The sequence below is a fragment of the Caretta caretta genome, chromosome 13, assembly GCF_965140235.1.
Source record: "Caretta caretta isolate rCarCar2 chromosome 13, rCarCar1.hap1, whole genome shotgun sequence".
Taxonomy (NCBI): Eukaryota; Metazoa; Chordata; order Testudines; family Cheloniidae; genus Caretta; species Caretta caretta.
The window spans coordinates 20,004,829-20,029,068 of NC_134218.1; the positions used below are offsets into that span (position 1 = coordinate 20,004,829).

At 44.9% G+C, this 24,240-nt stretch overlaps 1 protein-coding gene across 1 annotated transcript in view; it reads right to left on the reverse strand.

Moving 5' to 3' along the window:
• Nucleotides 1-10,117: 10,117 nt before the first annotated feature.
• Nucleotides 10,118-24,240, reverse strand: part of LOC142068276 (adenosine deaminase-like) — a 37,449-nt gene continuing 23,326 nt past the window's right edge. The window contains exons 6-11 of the mRNA XM_048819702.2: nt 23,350-23,471; nt 17,987-18,058; nt 17,492-17,593; nt 15,664-15,731; nt 15,013-15,142; nt 10,118-13,361 (exon numbers count right to left, since the gene is read on the reverse strand). Of these exons, the coding sequence (XP_048675659.1) occupies nt 13,257-13,361; nt 15,013-15,142; nt 15,664-15,731; nt 17,492-17,593; nt 17,987-18,058; nt 23,350-23,471 (599 nt within the window). The 3' untranslated portion in view covers nt 10,118-13,256. The remainder of the gene's footprint in view (nt 13,362-15,012; nt 15,143-15,663; nt 15,732-17,491; nt 17,594-17,986; nt 18,059-23,349; nt 23,472-24,240) is intronic.

Genomic DNA, 24,240 nt, shown 5'->3' on the forward strand with positions numbered 1-24,240 from the left:
CAGCTTCCTCCTCTCTCCCCCAAACACCCGGGCCCCTCAGATCCCCTACAACTCCCCCGCCCGCCTCCCCGCTCCCTACTGGAGGCTTTGCGGAGGTGCCCGCTGTCCGGAGAAGCCCTGAGGTGGGCTGCAGTGAGTGAGGCTGGGGGCTGCTGCTGGGTTGAAGGAGAGGAGATGACGCCTGCAGCCAGGGGCCACGGTGCCACCATCGCCAACCCTGTCAGACCCGTCGCACCCTGGCACAAAGCAGGGAAGAGAGAGAAAACCAGGGGTCCATTGCAGCCCAGCCTCCAACAGCAGCCCGGGGAGGGTAGCCGGTCCTGGGAGACCTGTGTGCAGGTGCCAAACCACTGTGCAGAAGGAACCAGCACTATTGCAGTTACAAGAGAGCGGGAGCGTTGTGACATTTGCTGCCAACACATTATTTGCTCTGTTTGTGTATTAAACTCCTTTCCCCTCCCTTTGTCTTTCCTACCAGTTTATAGTGTAAGCTCTTGGGCACAGGGCCTGGCTACTGCTCTGTACAGTGCCTAGCACAATGGGGGACACAATTTTGTTGGGCCCTAGGCTCTACTGTAATAAATATGAATAATTTATGCATGTTCTCCATCAGAATGTTAGGAACCATTAGGAAAAGGATAGGCAATAAGACAGTAAATATAATGCCACTATAGAAATCAGTGGTACACCCAACCCTTGAATACTGCATGCAGCGCTGGTCATCCCATCTAAAAAATATGTATTAGCAATGGAAACAGTACAGAGAAGGGCAACAAAACTGGCAAAGGATATGGAACAGCTTGTATATGAGGAGAGATTAAAAAACTGGGACTACTCAGCTTGGAAAAGAGATGCCTAAGGAGGGATATGATTGAGGTCTGTAAAATCATGCATAGTGTGGAGAAAGTGAACAAGGAACTGTTATTTATCCAGGGGTCACCCAATGAAATTAATAGGCAGCAGGTTTAAAACAAACATAAGAAAGTACTTCTTCACACAATGCACCGTCAACCTGTGGAACTTGTTACCAGGGCTATTGTGAAGGCCAGAAGTATAACTGGATTCAAACAAGAATTAGTTAAGTTCATGGCGGATAGGTCTATCAGTGGCTATTAGCCAAGATGGTCAGTGATGCAACCGCCATGCTCTGGATGTTTCTGACTGTCAGATGCTGGAGTGGATGACGGGATGGATCACTTGATGATTGTCCTTTTCTGTCCATTCCCTTGGAAGCATCTGGCACTGGTCGCTGCCGGAAGATAGGATACTGAGTTAGATGGACCATTGGTCTGACCCAGTATGGCCGTTTTTATGTTCTTAATAAATAACACACCAAATGTTCTGAAATCTCTAGTGCACAAGACCAGCAGTCCCATGCTACAAACTGATCCATGTGGGTGGACCTCTGTGCTGGCACAGATTTCCATGGGTCAGTGGGGTTCTCCTACAGATGCAGAGGGCTGCCCATGTGAATCAGGTGGCAGGACAGGCCTTAGTAGGGGCTCATCATGCTGGCAAATCTACAAGCTTAGCAGCCTGCTTTCTACAGTGTTTAATGGAAATATATGTTCCCTTCCATATGTATTATTAGGTATCTGCTCCAACCAAGATCAGAACCCTATTATTCTAGTTATTATACAAATATATAGTAAGAGGCAGTCCCTACCTGGAAGAGTAAGGATTTTATTACTCATGTAAGTGCTATTTACTGCAAGTGTTAAAGATTTGGGCCTTTGGTTAGCAGCAAAACTGCAGCCAGGCACCTTGGAATTATTAATGGGATCCAGCTCTAAAAACAAAGGTATCTACCACTTGGGCTGAAGGTGAAGCTCCATCTGCTGCCATGTGACCATTCATTTAACTCTGAGTTACAGAGAAGATGTTTAAAATTGAAGTTCCTTGTCCCTCAGTCGATAGAGTGGCCTGGCTCAGTTATCATCAACTGGTATTGATGTGTTTCCAGTTGCTACAAAAACCTCAAGAGTGGTTGCCCCATATTTGTGTTTGCCTTTTAGCCCATAACATCAAGGGCAGGGACCTTGTCAAGCACTTACTATTAATGATAATAATGAGGATGCAGCCTGAACAGGGGTTTTTTCAGTCCTGGAGTTGCTGTGTGTCTCTTAGTGGAAGATGGTGACGTCTCTTTTGGGCTGGCATCTTATTGTTCCCTGCCAGCCATGCTTTACTGCTAAATAAACATAACTCTAGACTCTTCAGGCCAGATTTTTAAAGATATTTAGGCACCTAAAATAAGCACCCAGGCGGATTTGGAATCAATGGGTATTAGGGATCTAGGAAATTCTGAAAATCCCAATGGGTGCCTATATACATCTTTAGGTACCTAACTATCTTTAACGATCTGGAACTTCATAACTACCCTTAAATCCACATTAAAATCAGACTCTGCATCTCCCCTCAAAATGAACCCTCCAGTCTCAGCTCTGTTTTCTCTTTATTCCTAACCCTCCCCTTTTCCCTCTCTAATACTGTACCAGGAACATCAAATATTTTTATTATAGCTCAGACGTCCCTTCTTCCTTTTTGCTATCTTTTCTCCTAACTCAGGGCGGGGATAATTTTTCCCCAATCCCTCTCCCTGCAGTCACCAGGAAGCGCAGCACCTGGTCAGGAATATGGCAGTCTCCCTTTGTCACCAGATCACTCTGTTTTCTATGGTGAGGCTTTGAAAGGTGCTCTTATCACTTATGAAGCTCATCCCTCAGAAAGCAGAACAGCAGCCACCAGGTGTGGAGTGCCCCTCTTGGGGCACTACACATCCTACTTTGGGCTCCTGATCCTGTTTGTGATGCCAATTAAAAAAATACTAAAACTGCTAATGGGAGAATAGCTCATAGCTGAGTACTCAAGTACACTATGAGGCATGGGAGAGGCAGGATCAAATGTGAGACTGAATGGAGCCACTTAGAGGGCAGGACCCAGTTTCTCTTTGTCAGTGATGGGACACCATTTAAACTGGCATTGAAGAAACACCAAGGAATTAGCTTCTGAATCTGCTTTATTAATTTAATAAGTCTGTATATCCAAACACACAGACACTGACCTGCCCATACATATGAGAGGTAAGTACACACAGGTTCTCAAACCTTTTTCCTTTCTTTCTCTTTATTAATCTTTTCACAGGCCTTTAATCCTTATCCATGCGTTACACTTTTTAGACACTACAGGCACAGAAACGTTGCTTGGGCCTGAGTGAGTCACAGGAAAGAGTTTCACTTCTTACTGTCTTTCTTTACATGTCAAATTTTAAATTAATACAATAGATTTATAGATTTCAGCCCTGGTGAAAGGTGCTGGATTGAAAGCCCGGGATACTGAAGTCATCTGTTTAACTGCAAGCCGGATATAGCATGGCAATAGTACTGCGAGCTTCCTCACAATTGACAGTAAGCCCACAGCATGTGTTAGACCTAGCACATCGAAATCTTTCAGTGGAAACATCTGCTCCAGCTGGAAGGTTTAATTTCCATCTTGAGGAGACAGATCCACGCAGAGCTAATGTTCTAAAAATAGCAGTGTCGCGGAGGCTGCACGAGCCAGCCGGAGAGGCTAGCTTTCCCGAGTATCTACCTAAGGTTAGGGAAGGGATCATATTCGGGCTGGCTAGCCAGCCCTCCTTGGCTACACTTCTATTTTTAGTGCTCAAGCTTGACCAGAGCTGGCACAAGTATGTCTCCCTGAGCTGGAAATTACATCTTCCAGCTCCAGGGTAGACTTATCCTCTGCTTTGTCTCATGGCCCTTTCAGTTCTGGGCTTCTCTGTTGGGAGACTGCCCACAAGAGAGCCCACTGTTTTCTTGCACTCTCACCATTCTCTTGTGCTCATCTGTCACCTATGTCATTAGATTTTTCCAGTTCTGCAAATCCAACATCCAGCCACTGAGCCATCCCCAGCACTAACTAAAATGACATTAACACTCAGAGTCACATCAGCAGCTAAAACATACCAGTTTTATAAATGTTTCCCCTGAGGCTGTTGGGGCTGAGCCATCTGATTAAAACTCAGGATGGAGTATTTAACCTTTATCCTCAGTTTCTTCTCCATCTCTCTACCCAACCCTCCCCACCAACCATCGCCTTAGCCTCCTGAGGTCACATGATAATGATTTTGATTTCTCAGGTGTATGACTGGCCTGTATTCAGGGCAGGACCCAAAGAGAAAGGAAAAGTTGGCTTTTATCCTCTCTTGGTAGCTCTGCAATTCTTTGTTCAGCCCCTGGAATCACTTACAGCAGCCTTAGAGCTCTCCTAACTTACACTATGGCCCCAAGCGACTCTTCTAGCACTTGGAAATAGTCAGAGCAGAGAGATTCTCCAGCCAATCCTTTTCACTGGCCACTCCCCATGTCAACTGGCCTGGGCTGCTGAGTTTAAGGCTTGTTTGTCAGTGGAGCAGCACAAAGGGGCCGTACCATACTGAAGAAATAGGCCTTGCATTTCCACAGCCTGAGAATGTTACTGCTGTGGGCCCTTGGAATGAGCTTGGCAGAGCTAAACCCAGTCCTAGAGTACATAGGAGGGCTCCATTTACTTCAGTGGGGAATTTGGCCCTCTGCGGCTCCTTCAGAGCAGATCTGTCCATTATGGCAGCAGGCCCTGCTCTGTTTATTACAAATAAGGCTGTCGATTAATCGCAGCAACTAACTCAAAAAAATTAATCGTGATAAAAAAATTAATCACGATTAATCGCAGTTTTAATTGCATTGTTAAACAACAGAATACCAATTTAAATTTATTAAATTTTTTGGATGTTTTTCTACATTTTCAAATATATTGATTTCAATTACAACACAGAATACAAAGTGTACAGTGCTCACTTTATCTTATTTTTATTACAAATATTTGCACTGTAAAAATGATAAACAAAAGAAATAGTATTTTTCAATTCACCTCATACAAGTACCGTAATGCAATCTCTTTTTTGTGAAAGTGCAACTTACAAATGTAGATTTTTTTTGTTATGTAACTGCACTCAAAAACAAAACAATGTAAAACTTTAGGGCCCACAAGTCCACTCAGTCCTACTTCTTGGTCAATCAATCACTAAGACAAACAAGTATGTTTACATTTACGGGAGATAATGCTGCCAGCTTCTTATTTATAATATCACCTGAATGTGAGAACAGGCATTCACATGGCATTTTTGTAGTTGGCAGCACAAGGTATTTATGTGCCAGAGATGCTAAACTTTCATATGCCCCTTTATTGTTTGGCCACCATTCCAGAGGACATGCTTCCATGCTGATGACGCTTGTTAAAAAAATAATACGTTAATTAGATTTGCGACTGAACTCCTTGGGGGAGAATAATATGTCTTCTGCTCTGTTTTACCCACATTCTGACATATATTTTTATGTTATAGCAGTCTCAGATGATGACCCAGCACATGCTGTTCATTTTAAGAACACTTTCACTGCAGATTTGACAAAACACAAAGAAAGGCACCAATGTGAGATTTCTAAAGATAGCTACAGCACTCGACCCAAGGTTAAAGAATCTGAAGTGCCTTTCAAAATCCGAGGTGTGGAGCATGCTTTCAAAAGTCTTAAAAGAGCAACACTCCAATGCGGAAACTACAGAACCCGAAGCACCAAAAAAGAAAATCAACCTTCTGCTGGTGGCATCTGACTCAGATGATGAAAGTGAACATGTGTCGGTCTGCACTGCTTTGGATTGTTATCAAGCAGAACCCTTCATCAGCACGGACACATGTCCCCTGGAATGGTGGTTGAAACGTGAAGGGACACATGAATCTTTAGTGCATCTGGCACATAAATATCTTGCAACGCCGACTACAACAGTGCCATGCGAACGCCTGTTCTCACTTTCAGGTGACATTGTAAACAAGAAGTGGGCAGCCTTATCTCCTGCAAATGTAAACAAACTTGTTTGTCTAAGTGACTGGCTGAACAAGAAGTAGGACTGAGTGAACTTGTAGGCTCTAAAGTTTTACCTATTTTTTTTTTGTATTTTTGAATGCAGTCTTTTTGTACATAATTCTACATTTGTAAGTTCAACTTTCATGATAAAGAGATTGCATTATAGTACTGATATGAGGTGAAGTGAAAAATACTATTTCATTTGTTTTTATAGCACAAATATTTGTAATAAAAATAAATATAAAGTGTGCACTGTACACTTTGTGTTCTGTGTTGTAACTGAAATCAATATATTTGACAATTTAGGAAACAGCTAAAATATTTAAATAAATGGTATTCTATTCTTAACTGTGCGAGTAATCACAATTAATTTTTTTTAATTGCTTGACAGCCCTGCTATAGACACTAAAAATGGGACCATTCCATCAAATCTGCTGACAACTGAGAGCCAAACCAGAACAATGAATTCTCCCCTTAAATGCCTCTGCTGCGACCATTCTGTTCAGATACCTGAACATTCTGTTCTGTAGGAAGCTCATCAGTGAGTGGTACATCCATGGAACTCTACTCCCATCTAGAACAGCTTAGAACAACACTGCACGGGTGGTAGTCTCATGACCCACTCTCAAAGTGCCTCAGTAGCAATTTTCCGCTACAGGACATTTAAAATCTACACTTCAGCCTTTACTGTATAAGGTACATCTTCTACTCTGTACATTTAGACTATTTATTTATTTCATGTTCCCACAGATTAGAGATTTCAGTACTCCCCTTACTTCACCTTCCTTCTGTATCCAGCTTAGAGGTGAATGGATATTTAGCGCTGCCTATACAGACACCTGGAGTCATGGGGATCAGCTGGGGAGGGGTGACGGGAGTTCCTGCTGCATTAATATTGAACACTATTAACCTGTGCTGCTACTTTTTGGGAATCATAAAAGGACCAAAGCTCACAGGTGCATGGACAAACTCCAGCTGCAGGCTCAGCAGCACCACACATGGACACCATTTGGCATTGTAGGGTTTTCAGATACTGTTAGAAGAAGGGCAGAAGAGGCTTTTTTGTGTGTTGTGACAGTTGATAAAATTCAGACTAATCTCTTCCAGAATCCATCTAGCTCCAAGGTATTTATTTCTGGAAAAGTTTCACACACTCTCTCTTCAGAGACACGTTTGTGTTAAAAATTGTTTGATAAACTATACGCTTGTTGTAATAAAGAACACACAATTCTCAGATAATAAAGTTGAGTGGGGTTTTTCTGCAACTGTCTGTTCCCCCCACTTCTATCTCCTGAAACGTGGAATTGCAAGCTCATCACACTAGATTACATCTATGTTGGGAACAGAGGGAAAGGAGCTATTTCAGATGACACCAGTGCTGTCCAGCTTCATATGCTCCCAAGTGCTGGAGCAAGGAGCCCAAGAAATGAGAAAAGGAGTACTTGTGGCTCGAGTACTTGTGGCTCAAGTACTCCTTTTTTTTTTTTACGGATACAGACTAACACGGCTGCTACTCTGAAAGAAATGAGATGACTGCGGAGCCAGGAGAGAGATATTTATGGCTCTGAAGCACCTAGAAAACAAGCATTTGGCAGCTAGGCAGAAGCTGCACCTGTTGTTTCTTTGTTTTTACAATCCAACAACCAACTTAGCTCAATCAGCTTCTACTGGATCATGCTGCCAACTTTGCTCCGACATGGCATGTAAGAGGCCACTCTTGTTCCCATTGAAGTCCGCAGCAAACTGGCCACCTTCTCAGTGACTCCAGTAAGAGCAGAGTTGGGCTTTAAATCTCCAAGTCTCCTGTTCTCTGAAGCTCCGGCTGAGTATAATCCATCTCTCATTTAGCCTCCCACATGCTCACAAGAATGGAGCAGCCAGGCAGAGCAGGGGACAGAATAATACACATCTATAAACTCAAGCTCTGCCAGGGTCAGTCAAATCTTAGGTCTCTCAGCTCACAGGAGTGTGCATTCAAGTTTTATTTTTAGCCAAAATCAGCTGTTTGCAAACTACAATTGGACAGGAAGGACAGGGGGCATCAGGTTTCCCCTATGAGAATAAGACCCACGTCAGTAGGGTGACCAGATGTCCCATTTTTAAAGGGACAGTCCCGTATTTAAGCCCTCCTGCAAGTGTCCCAACTTTTTCTTTAAAATGGGCAAATTGTCCCATATTTTCTGTCTCCTCCCACCCCCATCAGTAGTGGTGGGTCCACTCCTGCTGCTGGCCGGATCCTTGCTCGCCAGCCACCCATCCACGAGCGGTGAGTGGGAGCGTCCCGTGGCCAACTATGGAGATGGGTGTGCAAGGCTAATGGCGGGGTGATGATGCAGCCCGCAGGGCCAGGTGCTCCCACACTGGTCTGTCAGCGCAGCCCCCATAGGTGCTCCCCCACTGGTCTGTCAGCGCAGCCCCCGTTGTGTGCCAGCTGTCGATCAGCAGGGCCCCATCCCATTTCCAGCCGACACTGGCTGTGGGCTGCAAGCTGCGGTGGCTGGTGAGTGCAGGTGGGGTAGGCACCAGACGGGTGTGTGTGTGACCTCTCCCCCTGTATGCGTGTGGGGGGGGTAGGGGTGTATGTATCTTCCCTCCTCATGTGAATTAGGGATGTAAAATATTGCTTACCAGTTAACCGGAAAGCAACAGTCTTACTGGTTAACCAACCTTAAACATTAACCCTGTGCCAACCCCAGCAGCCCTGCGTCGGCAGGAGCAGATCCATCCCCAGCTGGAGGGGCCACAGCCAAGCCGGCGGGATCAGCCCCCGCCCCGCCAGTGGAGTCTGCCCCAACCGCTTAATCAGTTAATCCTTTAAATGACAAATTTTAATAGTTTAAACGGTTAACTTTTAAAATGGTATTTACATCCCTAGTGTGAACCCTAAAGCCTTAAAGATAAGAAGTTAAAGAATCCAACTATGCAGTATTTCTTTTTAACAGGGGCTCAGTCAACTTGATGTTAATCTGAACGTTTGTACTGCATAGTTCTGATTGATTGCCGTTGAACTCACTGGAGTACGAGTAATTTTACCAGATGTCCCATATTCAGCATTGGGAAATATGGTCACCTGACATGTCAGCTGCCATCACCAATTGTGCTGAAAGAAAGAACAAGCGCATCATATTATTCAGTAACCTCCTGGCTTTCAGAGATGCTAGGCCCACAGAGCTCCCACTGACTTCAATGAAGTGGAAGTGAAACTCTGATCACGGACACATAGTGGTAGAAGACCCTTGCAAAAGTGGGCCTCCAAAAGTGAGCTGACACTAGGATCTAACTGACTGCAGAGGGAACAGTTCCAAGTTCAGCATTGCCTCACAGCTCTGATTAATTCTGCACAGCTCAGAAGGGAAAACACACCAATCAAAACATTGTTTTTGGACTACACGGCAGAAAAATCACAGCCCAATGCCCAGTAATAACACTGTCATGTCTGGCAGTGACAGGTCTCTTTCTTTGAGCATAATGGGGTAAATGATGTGTGAAATTGGAACAGCTGATATCGACAGCTCTGAGGAAGTTGTGAGCCTCCAATGTCTGAACAAGAGACGAGTTTGCACTTCAAACAGGAGTCTCCTCCCACATCAGTGTAACTCCACTGACTTTGAGAGAGTTACTCCTGATTTGTAGCATTATGGGGGGGGGGGGGAGTCAGGCCCCAAAGTTACTGAACAACAACATTTGCCATGTGTACACCCAGGGCCTGATTCTGATCCAAGATGCATCCATTCTATAATGGTGTAACTCCTGTGATTTCAGGGATGCTATTCCCAATTTACATGCCTGCTAAATGGGAGAACAGATCCAACCTGGCCTCTGCTTCCATCCATCCCATCTCCAATTTTTCCCTTCAAGCAACCAGAGCCCAGCTTGTGGCACTCAGATTCCACCAGTGGTTGTGATTGACTGTAGAGGCCCTAGGGATATGGAGGTGAGAGGAAATTTCAAAAGTTACCCATAGAACTACAGTAAGGAAGAATTCACAACATGTTACTTTTTTGTAGGTCCTGTCAAAATAGCAGCTCGGGATGGTGGACAGAAGGTAGATGTTTTATCTTTAATATTTTGGCAACATGCTATTAGATACTTATATAAAAAAAATGCAGAGCCCATTATCCCCCAGGTTCTAACAATGTGGGTCACATTTGGCTAGAATTATGGTGCAGAATTTGACATTTTCCCTTTAGCTCTTTAAGCAGAAATTAGAAATACAATTATTTTTTTGAATATAAAGTTATTTTATTAAACCAGAACAACATTTCACTTAGAGTCTCCAGAATGCAAACAGCTGTTCCTCACAATCTATTTCTGAAGAAAGATTTCCAAACAAAAAAAGATTGTGGATGACAATGTTAGAACCATTCTTAAAACTGACAACTTATCATTAGATTTAAAAAAATAAAATAATTCATTTATATATTTGTGTATACACACACAAAGTATTTAAGAGAAGAGCATTTTGTATTCATTTATAAAAAAAAATCAAGCCCATCACTGGCTTGCTGATGTCTGAAATCAGAGCAGGAAATCCCAGCCGTCTTCCAATGTCTAGGAGAATGGTGAATGTAGCCCTTTATCAAAGGCAACTTTTTGGTGTTGGTAACTTTGGGGTCCAGGTCTCTGCAGCCACTTGTGTTACTGGAGTTCTCCCTACTCCCTGCCCCCCAGTTTCCTCAGCTCTGTTTACAAACTCTTAGGTAAAAGTATCTGAAACCTACTGTCAACCAAATATGTAATCATTTCTTTGCATAAAAAGGAGAACAGTGTCATAATGCACCAAAATGGCATTGGAATTATGTTAATATTTTCTTTGTAAATTCTCAAACATACTAAAGACAGGACTTCCAGCAAGAATTCTGCTAAGTACCTTCTGAAACACTTGTGGCACCCGGGACATTTAACAATATATTGGACCTTAGCTCATTAGTTTATTCTCTTAGTTCTACTAATAGTGCCTGAAGGTTACCTTAGGTCGGAAAGACTGAACATAGAAGTTAACCACATTTTAAAGAATCTTTAAAAAAAAAATAGACTAGAGTAAGAACAAAATTCAGCCCCTGGGAGTTTGACTCACATGCAAAGTGCAGAATGCTGGAGGGGAGAATCTGAGAGGAGAATTTTGTCCTGAAATTGTAAAGATGTGCACTAACTTTATATGTACATGCAGCAAACCTCTGGAGGCCTCTGGGCTCCCCAAACAGACCCCCAGGTGTCCTGAAGCCAAGCTATATGCTCTCATCTGCAATGACATTTTGAGGATTTAAGGTTTTGTGACACAGGTTTTTTTGTTTTTGTTTTTTAAATAAATGAAAAAAAGTACAAAATAATTGTTAAATTAAAAAAAAAAAGTTCCTGTATTTCTGCAACCAGAAAGCCTAAGTGCAACCACTGCTGCATTTTCCATCTTGTTATTAGTCCCCATTTACAATACAAAATAAATTTTGTTTACATACAGTTATGGCCAAACTGTGTTTTAACGCTGTCTTTTCTAGCCATACACACAAGAATAAACTAGTTATTTAGGTATCTACCAGTGTCAGAAGCAGGTTCTCTCATAGGATTATAACATGCACACTACAACTAGGTGAATAATGGATTTTTTCAGTTCACTGGCCATTCTGAGAAAATTCAAAAAAAATTCATTTTGGGTTGAATTGAACACAAGTATTTTAAAAAAAAATTTGGTGAATCAAAAAGTTGAAAAGTCGAGTTGAAGCAAAAGGTTTAATTCCAACATGACATTTTTGAATTTGGGGCATCTGTCAAAAGCAAAGAAGAAATCATGAAATGCCGGGTGGAGATTGAGGGGAGGATGACCACCTCCCTTACCTTTAGCCCAGTGGTGGGAGACCTGAGTTCAGTTCCCCCTCTGTCAAATGTGGAAAAGGAATTTGAATAGGTCTCCCTGCACTGCAGCGAAGTGCCCTACCCATCCGGATATAGAGTCATTCTCACTTACGTTCAATGTCTTTATGAATGACTATGAACTGCCACTTTGAATGTCAATGAAGAGTCACTGGACTAGGAATAAAGTGAAAATGACTTGATAGTCTGGTTGTTAGTGCGCTCACCTAGTGTGTTGACCCAAGTTGAAGTACCAGCTCTAACAACTATTTAATTATTTATATACAGAACAGCTTTCACAGGCAAGACAGAGAAAGCCCCACACCAGAATATCCCATAGCCCAGTGGGTAGGGCCACCTCCTGCAATGTGTGAGACCCATGTTCAATTCTTTCTTCCTCATCAGGCAGAGAGCGGAACTGAACTGGGGTCTCCCATATCCCAGAAGAGTAGGTGTGTCAGGGTCAGATCTGAAAAAACCTGACCCTCTGGGTTGAGCATGCTGACAAGTTGCAATACCTCCCACTTTGCAGCACACTCAGAGCAACGAGATGGGGGCAGCTGGCAGAGAGGGACATGCAGGCACCAGCATGGGCACGAGGTGGCCAGAGAGGAGGAGTCGGGAGTGGGAAACTCCTACCAGGCCGAGCCCTAAGAACAAGGTGGTGGTGGTGATGATGCAGGTGGGGATTGGTTCAGGAGGTCCGTTCTGAAAAAGACTTGACACTTTCAGGTCAGCTGTGCTCAGCTTGGGTTCTGGTCCAGTCAGGTCTTATCAGTAGGCCTGAGCAGCTCTCCCCAGGACAGTACCCTAACCAATGGGCTAAAGCCTGTAAAAGGGAGGTCCTCCCTGGCCTCTGCACACTAGACAAATGGCCAAATTCAAAACATTTTGAGTTAGGTCACTGACATTTTCAGTTTGTACTCAGCAAATGCAAGAGAAATTCGCGAATGGCTCTGGGGTGACTAAAGCTGCATTTTTTGGCAAATAAATTATTTGCTGAAACAATTTCACCCAGTTTGAAGCACATGAGCAAGGTGGGGAAAAAACTGTCTTCTACCATGGTTAGACCACAGCCGCAGCTCAACATGATTACTTCTGTAGTGCAAAGGGGGACTAAGGTAGATCAGCAAGGGAACTAGAGCACCAAAAAGTCACATCAAAATGTTACCACCACCACCACAAAGAAAGAGGGCCTTATTTTGCTCTCACTTACACCAGGATGTAAAACTGGCATAAGCCACAATGGAATTATGCCAGAAAATTCCACCTGTACATTTGTGAGTCAGAAATCTAGGAAATCAGATATCTATTTAGTATGTGGGTGCTGTATGTAGGTATATACGGTAGGAACCATGGAAATACTGCTTTATAGTGTATGCCTCGGACTGTAAAGGTCAGCAAAGTAATACCATGGCACCTCCTCCCCAAATGCTCCCACTAAAACAAAGAGGAGTCGAGCACACATGGGGAGAGGTGAATGCAACCTGCCGGCTGGTAGAAGCAGGATTAGGATGGGTTGTCTGGGACCATCCCGTAGGCTTCATACAGCTTACTGAGAAGCTCGTTCTTTTCTTTCTCAGGCAGGAAGCTGGACTTAGCTGCGTTGATGTTCTGGGAGGAAAAGAAGAAAAAAGACTGAGATAGCTGGGTAATACCCACAAGTGAGTGTGGGGTTGTACGTGCACAAATCTTTGTGCATCAGTGAGTGTGAGCTAGTGAGTGAGTTGGTGTAAGTCAAATGACACTTTTGTTAGCACTGCTACTCTTGAGCTCTTTTCAGCAGCCTCAGTTTTCAGAGGAACCTGCTCCTACTCAGGATCTGTAATGGGCTTAAAAAAAAGCAGGAGATAAACAATGTGTCTTAAATTCCTTTATCGGGTTCCAGGATGTGCAGTTCAGGGGCCTGATCCAAAGCCTATTAAAGTCAAGGGAAAGACTCTCATTGACTTCAATGAGTTTTGGATCAGGCCCTGCCTGATATGCTGCTGTTGTAACAAAGTTCACTACTGGCTTCCCTTAACAATTTACAAAAATGTCTCTCTCCCCTTAATTTATAAGCTTCCTTTCATTAAACAGAAAGGAACAGCTCGTCTTCTGCAGGAGCCTGCAGCAAAACTGCCCATGGATTTAACGGTATAAAGATCAGAGCTTTCTACAGCTGGAAGGAAGAACACACACATAAGTCTACTCTCCAGGAAGACAGACTCTTGCTCCTTAAATGAGTCCCCTGATACAGGCCCAGTGCTTTCTCCTGCACAGCTGCATTCTGCAAATTCATCTTCAACACACAGAAAGGAAATCAACTGGTCTCCAACATATGGTAGGATGCATGAATGCCTGGACAGTACATATCTCCTTTCAACCCAGTGCACCTCTAACGGTGAAACAGGAAAGCATCAGAGGTTACCCACAAACAAGTGACACTCTATCAGACTAGTTTCAGAGTGGTAGCCGTGTTAGTCTGTATCAGTAAAAACAATAAGGAGTCCTTAGTCTCTAAGGTGCCACAAGGACCCCTCATTGTTTTTGTTCTATCAGACTATTTTTCTGTCCCTTTATCTTAGGTACAAAGCAGATGAAAAACAGAATTATTAGGTTTTCAGGACACTGCTCATGCCAATCTGCATGCAAATATGACAGACACCATGTGACCCTATAAGTAATGGCAAAAGCAAATGGCCACTTTGTAACCAAATGGTTTGCTGTATAGCAGTTACATTGGGCTAACTGCAGGCTCCCATTGAACACACACACATGTACACATTTTTGCACATGTGATCACAGTCAAATACACAGGGAAGGGCAGCGAGCGACCTGCGACCAACATCCCCACCTTCTGTTGCTCAATTCCAGTCTGAGGAACTATTCAGGGAACAATTTTCATCTTGACTCATCCTTAGTAAAGTTCCATGCAGCAAGCTAGTCAAGTGTGCTGCATCTTTGCAGATCATCCTGGTCTAAACACCCATAGAACTTATACTCTGTTTTCGGCATTCATTCTAGATGGCCATTTGTATGCGTCATGATGACTCAGTGCTGGCCAGCGCCCCTTCACCCCCACCAGCTGAAGCGGACTCAGAAAAAACCTTATCTTCACACTGCTGTTGTGCCCCCACATAATTCAGCTTTTTCTCCCCACAGTTTTAATTCCGCTGAACTCTCTTCCGGTTTCATGTTTAAAAATGAGATTTATCTCAGAAAAAAATGGATCATGTTAGGCTCCAACACGTGGCTTTACACAGAACATCCCAAGACAACTTACCACTCTCTTCAACTCCTCTTCAGTGAAGTCCAGGAACTGCTTAGCTATTTTGTAATCAGTCTCAATTGCAGAATGAAAAATGAGCGGGTCATCAGAGTTCAGGGAGTAATTGGCTTTATCATTCATAAACCTGGGAAAACAGAATTTAAAATGGGACAAATATTAGAGTTTGCATAGTTTGTGTTTTTCCAAGTATAAAATACACTAAAAAAACCCCACAGCTTGCAACCCAATTTGGCTATTTGTATCCAGCTAAATAAACAAATTCCTATCAAAGCTGTAGTTTGCATTGCAAAACTTCACATTGCTATTCCCACCCTACTTTTTAAATGCAACAACAAATCATTTGTTGGACGGATGTTCGAAGTGTCTGACCCCACTTCCCACTCCAGAGCCAGACAGCTCTGCACTGCAATCCAGGGCTTAGGCCCCTGCTTTGAGCTGACAAGGGGCTGAGGCGGGCAGAAAGCTCTCTCTAAGGATAAAAATCTATCAGCATATTTGTTACAGTGCCTCTGAACTGGTCCCTTAGCTGATGCACAATACTCTGACAAGTGGTTAGAACTTGCTTCTCACGTGAAGTAATAAAGCAGCTATACATAAGTGAAGTCTGAGTTAGTTACTTGAAAATAATACATTTAAACGTCTTACTGAATTACTGGGTGTTTCCCAAAATCTGGATCACATGCTCCGGTGAGGATACTGGACCAAGGACAGGCCTATATGTGTACGGAAAAAAAAGGCAGAGTCAGTCTCTTCCATAATACTGCTGCACACAGATTCCAAAGCTCTCCAGGAAGGGGCTGGGCCTGAAAAGCACCATTTACAGTTACAGCTCTGTGAAAACAATAATGACCATTAAATCTCAGCCTCCGCAACAAGCATTTACCCCCATGCCTGCTGGATATAAACATTTTTGAGCTCTTATTTTCCGGCTATGTGTTTCTGCCCGAGCACAGAAGACCCCATCATTCCCATCCCACCTCTCCCTCCCACCCCACCCCAGCCATTCTTCTAGAACAGCCCGCATCAGAGGGAGCAGTGACCTATGACTGCCATATATAAAGAAAAGCCTGGCTAGGAGAGCAACCACAGCCATCTGCTCAGGACGCTTTTACAGCAGACCCTCGTAGTTACAGACACCTCAGGAATGGAGATTACCTGTAACTCTGAAATGTCCATCACTCTAAACAAGACCTTAGGGACTTCAACCACTGGTGGGGTTGGAGCTGCAGCCCCAGGGAAGGGGGTTTTAAGGCTCTGTGTGTGTGTGTGTGGGGGGGTGGTTTGAAGGGTCAGGGCTTCTGACCCTTGGGAGCACCAGGGCTCAGAACTTTAGATTTGGGGAGAACGCTGGGGCTCCAGTTCCCTGGCTCCGCTCCCGGTTTCAGCCTTGCAGGGGGTGCCTGGGCTCAGGGCTTCAGCCCTGCAGCTCTGTTCCCGGCTTCTGCCCCGCAGGGGGTGCCAGGGCTCCCCATGGCTCTGTTCCCCATTTCAGCAGGGCGGCGGGTGCTGGGGCTCTAGCTCCAGGGGGAGTGCTGGGGCTGAAGCCAGGAAAGGAGCCATGGGGCTGAAGCCCTGAGCCCTGGTGCTCCCAAGAGTCAGAAGCCCTGATACCCACCCCCTGCCTGGAGCCCTGACCTCCCCTCACCCTGCGGCTGCAGCCCTAACCATCCGCCCCCGGGCTGAAGCCCCGAGTCCTAGGGCTAAAGTGAGTCAGTAAAGTATTTGCTTTTTGTGCATGCGTGTCTCTGCTGCCGCCTGATTACTTCCAGTTCCAAAGGGTGTCCGGTTGGCCAGTGAGCCCGTAACTCTGCTGTTTGTATCTTTGAGGTTCTACTGTACTAGTTAGTATACACAAAGGGTCCAGACTGGGTTTTGTTCTTATGCACATCTGAGGAAGACATGCTCCCAAAGCTGGGACCTTTTAGAACCACCAGGTTCTTCAACATCTCACCTGCCACCACTCTCCAGCCTGTGACTCCTGTGAGCCTAACACCATGGCCACTCATCCTCTGCCTGGGAAGGGGTAAAGGCATCGGTCTACTCAGAGAGCTGGTGCTGTTCCAAGCATCCACTGAAGATGGACTAGATAATACAGGCTCCCTTTCCCCAAGGCTGAGCATGACGTGACCTCTGGCACTCAGCATAGAGAAGGATCCAGACTTGTAGCCCCTTGGTGACATCGCATTTCTGCTCAACAGCCCAGTTAGCAACATGCTGGAGCCTTGTATGTCTGGTTTCCACGAAGCACCTCAGCTAAATTCAAACTGTGGCGTGGAGAGCGGATTTCACTCTAAACGCTGTTAGCACTTGGACTCCAGGTGGCAGCAATTTCACCCCTATAGTAAAGGCATTTACGTCCATGTTCATTGTTCAAAGTGCTGACTTGTCATGCAACCCAAGAGCTGATCTCTCACTCTCAGACGGAACAAGATGATCGTTACACAACTGCCACCCCTGCAGAATTAGTCATTACCTCAAAATGCATCTTCCTACCCAACAGCTCCCTATAAAGGGCTGGATCTTCCAGGACATGGTAGCCGTGGCCAATCCGCTCGGTCTTCAGAACATTGATTGCCTGTAGAGAATAGAAAACATGTAAAGTCTCTCTAAGCTCTGTGCAAGGGCCTGACTCCTGCTCCCCAGAGGATCAGGCAAGCTCACAGGAGCTCCTGAGCCCTCCAAGCCCCAAACCAGGACTCCAATCCACTCCTGCATGCAGGACATGGGGGCCCAGTTCCTAGGAGAGCCTGCTCCTTCCAAGTGCTATATGAGGCTCAATCTCTGGCTCCCTCTTTGTATGATGCACAGGCTCTGCTCCCTTAGAGCAATGGGGGGATTTGGTTCCAAGGGGCTATTGAGTGATGGGCCAGGATTTGGCCCTAGCTACCTTTGTCCCCTGCATTACAATACAGAGTATTCTGCAGCTCTGCTGTAACTTATTCCACTGCCCTGCGCTGGGGTTTCTTACCTCCTTGATGACAGACGGTGCCCCAACCTCCCCAGCGTGGACAGTGCGATGAATGCCACATCTTTCAGCTTCCTGGAAAAGCCCACATGAAGCAAAGAGTGAAAACGCTGCTGTGGGTTTGGGGAGGCACAGAGGCGGGGCAGGTGGGGGAAGGGATGTGAACAAACTATCAGGACAGCAACCCCACCACCGACTACTCTCTGCCTTCAAGACAGAGCGAATGCTTTCAACAGACCATTAGGCTGAGAGCTCCAACCCCAGGGGTAACGACTGTGGAGCAACACAATCAAAATAAGAAGAAAATCAATTACCAATCTCACACAGCGAAGGAGCTTGGTAGGTGAGTGTCTGGGAAGCCCAGCCAGCACTAGGGAATGAAAGCAAATTCATTCCCTACTGCTGGCTATGTGTAGCTATGAATGATGTTCTCAAATAACTTTTTTTTTTTTTTTTTTTAAAACAGATCATTGACTCTGAGAAGGCAATGATGTAGGAATTAAGGCTGGGCTAGCAGGCCAGCTGCCAGTTATTCACAGCCCACATGCAGCGAGTTCGGTGAGTCTCAGTCCAGTCCCTGATGTCCACATCACACAAACACCCCAACAACTACCGTACAACTGTCTCTCTTGCTGGCAGTCTCAGCAGACAGGCCAAGGACTAACTGAGCCATGGAGATGGTCCTCCCCGCGAGGCACGCTGTCTGAGGTGACATGGCGGGGGGGAGTTCCCACTGCTGTGACCTGTGCCATACCTGTTCAGGGCCTGCTGTCTAGGGGGGCTCTTAGCCTGGCACCTTTCATCAGTGACAGAACAGGATTCTATGGATCTGGGAAATCCCAAACCCCAATGTCCTGGGCATGTGAATGGGCACTGAGCAGATGTTATAGGGATCTTACCAGAGGCAGCATGCACGTGCACACCCCCCCTTCAGGAGGTTCCTGTTTTGTATTACTGAATTTTTCAGGTGCTTTGTGAATTTTCCACTTGGTTTGCAGCCACTGCATATCCAGGCTCTGCTCTGAACTACTGGGTAAGACACGGCTCCGCTTGGCATGTTAATACGAAAAGCCCTAGATGAGTCTACTTGAAACTAAATCGAGACTCCCTGTGTCTGCACTGATAGCTTTGTTTTAACACACACTTGTCACATGTCCTGCATAGAATAGGGACTCAGACAGTTACCCCGAAGGCTGACCATTCAGTCAGGGCTAAAGCTTACTAGTCTTTCCCTTCACACTGGCCTTTCATTTGTGTCAGAAACTGCTAATTTGGGGAGTTCCGAGGATGAACAGATTAATCCAACCCTCCCTCCTCCCCCCAATATCTATGGAATGATCCAGAGGGCTTTGGATTGGGCTTTGAACTATCAGAGTGCAACGCTTCTCCTACTGATCCCGAAGACTGATTAAGTAAGAGTTAATGAGAGTTTTGCCATTGACTTCAATGAAGCATGACAAGGCCTTCAGGTTAGGGCTCCGAGCAACGAGTTTGACAGAACCCAGAGTCAACAATTTAAAAGACAAAAAGAAAAGGAGTACTTGTGGCACCTTAGAGACTAACCAATTTATTTGAGCATGAGCTTTCGTGAGCTACAGCTCACTTCATCAGATGTTTACCGTGGAAACTGCAGCAGACTTTATATACACACAGAGAATATGAAACAATACCTCCTCCCACCCCACTGTCCTGCTGGTAATAGCTTATCTAAAGTGATCAACAGGTGGGCCATTTCCAGCACAAATCCAGGTTTTCTCACCCTCCACCCCCCACACAAATTCACTCTCCTGCTGGTGCTGGCCCATCCAAAGTGACAACTCTTTACATAATCAAGTAGGGCTATTTCCTGCATAGATCAAGGTTTTCTCACATCCCCCCCACCCCCATACACACACAAACTCACTCTCCTGCTGGTAATAGCTCATCTAAACTGACCACTCTCCAAGTTTAAATCCAAGTTAAACCAGAACATCTGGGGGGGGGGGGGAGGGGGGGTAGGAAAAAACAAGAAGAAACAGGCTACCTTGCATAATGACTTAGCCACTCCCAGTCATTATGCAAGGTAGCCTGTTTCTTCTTGTTTTTTCCTACCCCCCCTCCCCCCCCCCCCCAGATGTTCTGGTTTAACTTGGATTTAAACTTGGAGAGTGGTCAGTTTAGATGAGCTATTACCAGCAGGAGAGTGAGTTTGTGTGTGTATGGGGGTGGGGGGGATGTGAGAAAACCTTGATCTATGCAGGAAATAGCCCTACTTGATTATGTAAAGAGTTGTCACTTTGGATGGGCCAGCACCAGCAGGAGAGTGAATTTGTGTGGGGGGTGGAGGGTGAGAAAACCTGGATTTGTGCTGGAAATGGCCCACCTGTTGATCACTTTAGATAAGCTATTACCAGCAGGACAGTGGGGTGGGAGGAGGTATTGTTTCATATTCTCTGTGTGTATATAAAGTCTGCTGCAGTTTCCACGGTAAACATCTGATGAAGTGAGCTGTAGCTCACGAAAGCTCATGCTCAAATAAATTGGTTAGTCTCTAAGGTGCCACAAGTACTCCTTTTCTTTTTGCGAATACAGACTAACACGGCTGTTCCTCTGAAACCAAATTTAAAAGACAGAAGATTCCAAGCTCTGGCAAAACTCCTGCTGAAGTCTATGGGAGCTCTGACTGTGTCAGAACTGCAGCAGGTGGCTCTGAAGCCAGAGGTCTTAAAGATAAACAAAGATTTGATTTAAACACTATTTCGTTTCCAACGTGTGTTAAATGCACAGGCCAGCTCTTGGGGCACTCACACCCAGAGCAAGTCTCTCTGCCTGCCCAATTCCCATTATTTTGCCAGCTCGCTTTACCAAGGTCACGTGCATGAAGCAAATTAACTTGATCTGCAGCTTGCAGGAGGATTTTTCAGAGAAAACAACTATGTTTATCTCCTCTAACGTCTGTGATCAAAGAGTGGCACGGTCTGGGGGTCAGGGGTGGCATACTGCACAGAGACAATAGCAGAGACAACTGGTTCTGCTGCTTTCCAAGATTCTACCTCCAACCCCACATGGCACCTTCCATTCCATCAGTTCCACTTACTAGCTCTTAATGAAAGAGCAGATGTGTCTGCTCGCTTTTATTGTTCATTTATGTATCCCTCTTTGGTGCACTATACAGATTAGAAAACAGCGAGATGGGCAGGAATTTCTGTGGGTGTGGGGGTGTGCACTGGGGAAGCCAGAAATCTCTCCCACACCTCCATTCTCAGGGTATGTCTACACCACAATCACAGGCACGACTGGAGCTCGGGCAGACATACGGGAGTAGATTTAATCTAGCTAGCTCAGGTTCCAGAGCAGTGAAGCTGCAGCAGTGCATGCTTCAGTGTGGGGTAGCTGCCCAAGAATTACACAGGGTTACAGACAGGTCTGCACAGAAGCACGTGCTCTCACACCTTCACTGCTCCTTGATCTGAGATAGCTGGATTTGGATTAAAGCTTAGCTCAGGTATGTCTACATGAACTGCAATCACACCCCTTGATTGCTATATAGACGTCCCCTCCAAACAGCCTCCTCTGACTCTAAATAACCCAGAACTTCCCAACCAAGGAGACAATCCATTCCTCTCTGCATGCTTCTTTGGTTTATAACATCACTTACCTAGGACTTTAGCATGAGCTAATTATCTAGAGTCACAGCTTCAAGATCTTTACATGGCTTCCCATGATCTCCCCACAACCTACTGCAGGCAAGTCACAAACAGAACTCTCCCAACTATCCCCAATTGTAGTGAGAGTCATTGACTTCTCCCAGCCAGAGTTTAAATGGCAACACAACTGAAAACTGGGAACGCCAGTGCAAAGGCAGACATCGGATCCCTTCATCATAAGCCTCTCATTTCATAAGTCATATTATCCATGTTACTGTTGACGCGTGAAGCTCCAGTGTGAGGGCAATTTAGAAAGAGAGCATTCTACTTTCATGCCGGCTGAGAAAGCCTGACAAATTGGAGCTTTTGTTCCTTCCGTGTTTCTCTGAGTCTGAATGAGACGCTGGCTTTCAGACAAGAACAATTCAAATCCTTTGGGTTGAGAAATTTGGACTTTGAGACCTCACGCATAGGCAAGCTAGATATTAACTGACTTTCCATCTTGTTTTATTTGCCTTTAAACTACCTGGATGTAACGTGATAAGCAACTAATTGATTCGTCTTGTATAATGCAAGTATAACAGTTGCACAAGATGAAGGTACAGCTGCTTGATTAGTGCTCATGACAAGGAACTTCAGCATGTTAGAAAGGATAAGAAACTGCTACGCAAGTAATATCTTATCAATAAGTGCTTAATGGAAAGATGATAGCAAGTGAGAAACTGCATGGATTTCAAAAATGGCACTGGGCATTTATGCAAGGAGACACCGATAATGAAAGTACAGAAGGGCCATGCAAAACAAAGTATATTTCTTCCATACTCTTCCCCTCACCCTCAAGTTTTTGCTTGCACATTAGGACATTTGTAATGATTCCCATGACAACCACAGATGGCAGTCGGACTGTTAACTACAACAGTAAACGCCTGAGATATCCCTGATTCTACCTCAACCAATCACCTGACACCCAGCACGATTTTTAAATCCAGTGTCCTCTCAGGCTGGGTTCCTGAGCACCCTCAGCTCCCACTGACCTATGCCAATCACGTAACTTCTAAAAATACAAACACCCCTAGAGTCCTAAAATCCTTATATACAGATGGGAGATATTTGCATGGGGCTTCCTTTTTAAGCTACAGTAAAGTAACACTGTCTAGTTAAAAAGAATACATTTCAGGAAAGAAATCTTCTCCAATACCATCATCTTAGTTTATTACAATGGAAAAAAAATTTGAACATATGTTTACACTGTTTATCTGATTGATTTAGTTTTTGCATTTTACTCAGCTGGAGACAGTGAAGAGGGACTAGCCAGTTTCATGTCTGGTATGGAGTTCTGATCCTGTAAAACAACATAAGCAGGCAGCCCTATGCAGATTCACTGGAGCGCCCAGGCAGATCTGAATGCAGGATCATTTTACCATCCATTTCACTTTGTGGCTCTGTGCACTAGCTCAGTGCTGCAGAACCAAGGCTGTGAACGCAGCTGGGACACATTTAAATAAAAACATCTCTTTATACTTAAATTATGGATATGCTCTATTAGTAATTTAAAAACCAAATTAAAAGTAATATTTCTACTATGCCAATAAAACACTTCTAGTAATTTTAAGACATGTATAAGTCTTACAGGCCACTTTGGATCTGAACTACTTGCCAGATCCCCTTTGTACTGTGCGGTTTCTGCACTAACCAGAAAGAAATTGATACAAGATTTTTCGAGAAGCTCATTGAACAAACCTCATAAGCCTTCCTATGCTCTGGGAAGGTCTCAGACACCAACTCATCCCCAGCCAGGTCTATGGCAACCACCGTATTGTTCCGGTATTTCTTACACAACTCCACCACCTCCAATGACCAGCCTGGAAAGAAGAGCAGCAGGATTTAAGAAAAACATCCCTGAGCTCTTGTCTGAACAGATGTGGTTGTTCACATGAATACAAAACTTTAGTTCATTTGCCTTCTGGGATTCTTCCCTGAGTTTGAAGCCCTATAAAAGCAACAAAACCCTAGAGCCAGATTTACAGACCAGAGTCACAGCCCCACTAAGAAGTGAGCTCACTGCCTGTAAAGTTGGTAGGCATGACAGGTTTTAGCCCTGGTTATTAGGCCTTCCAAGGGGGAGCCCTTCATCATTACCATTACAGCCCTTGACAAGAGCAAAACTCCATGAGTCAGCCCCAGTAGATTGTATTACGTTGTGACTTTGCACTTTAGAATGTATGTGCCTGACTACATGGTAAGGGAAGAACTCCCAGCTCCAAGCCCCTGCTTTCTCATTATCACAGTACCCATAGAATGCTTCGCTTCGCAGGGCAATGCTTTGTGCAGAGCTGAAAGCAGAAGGGGCTTTTCTAGTAACAGGAATCAAGAGGGGGCCACAGCTGCGCTGGGGGAGGAGGGGGTTCGGGCTGGGGGGTGGGGGCATGGCTGGGCTCTGGATGGTGGGAGGGATTGTAGGTGTCTGGTACTCTTGATTGGGCTTTGGGGGCGGGGGGAAGGGAGCAGAGAAACTGGAACTGGGTGTCATAGGGTTTTCTTTAACACTCTAATCCTGGGGGAATTTTTGTGTTTGTCTGTATTGTTACAGACATACTTGCTGACAGGTATTTTGAAATAAGTTACCAAAAT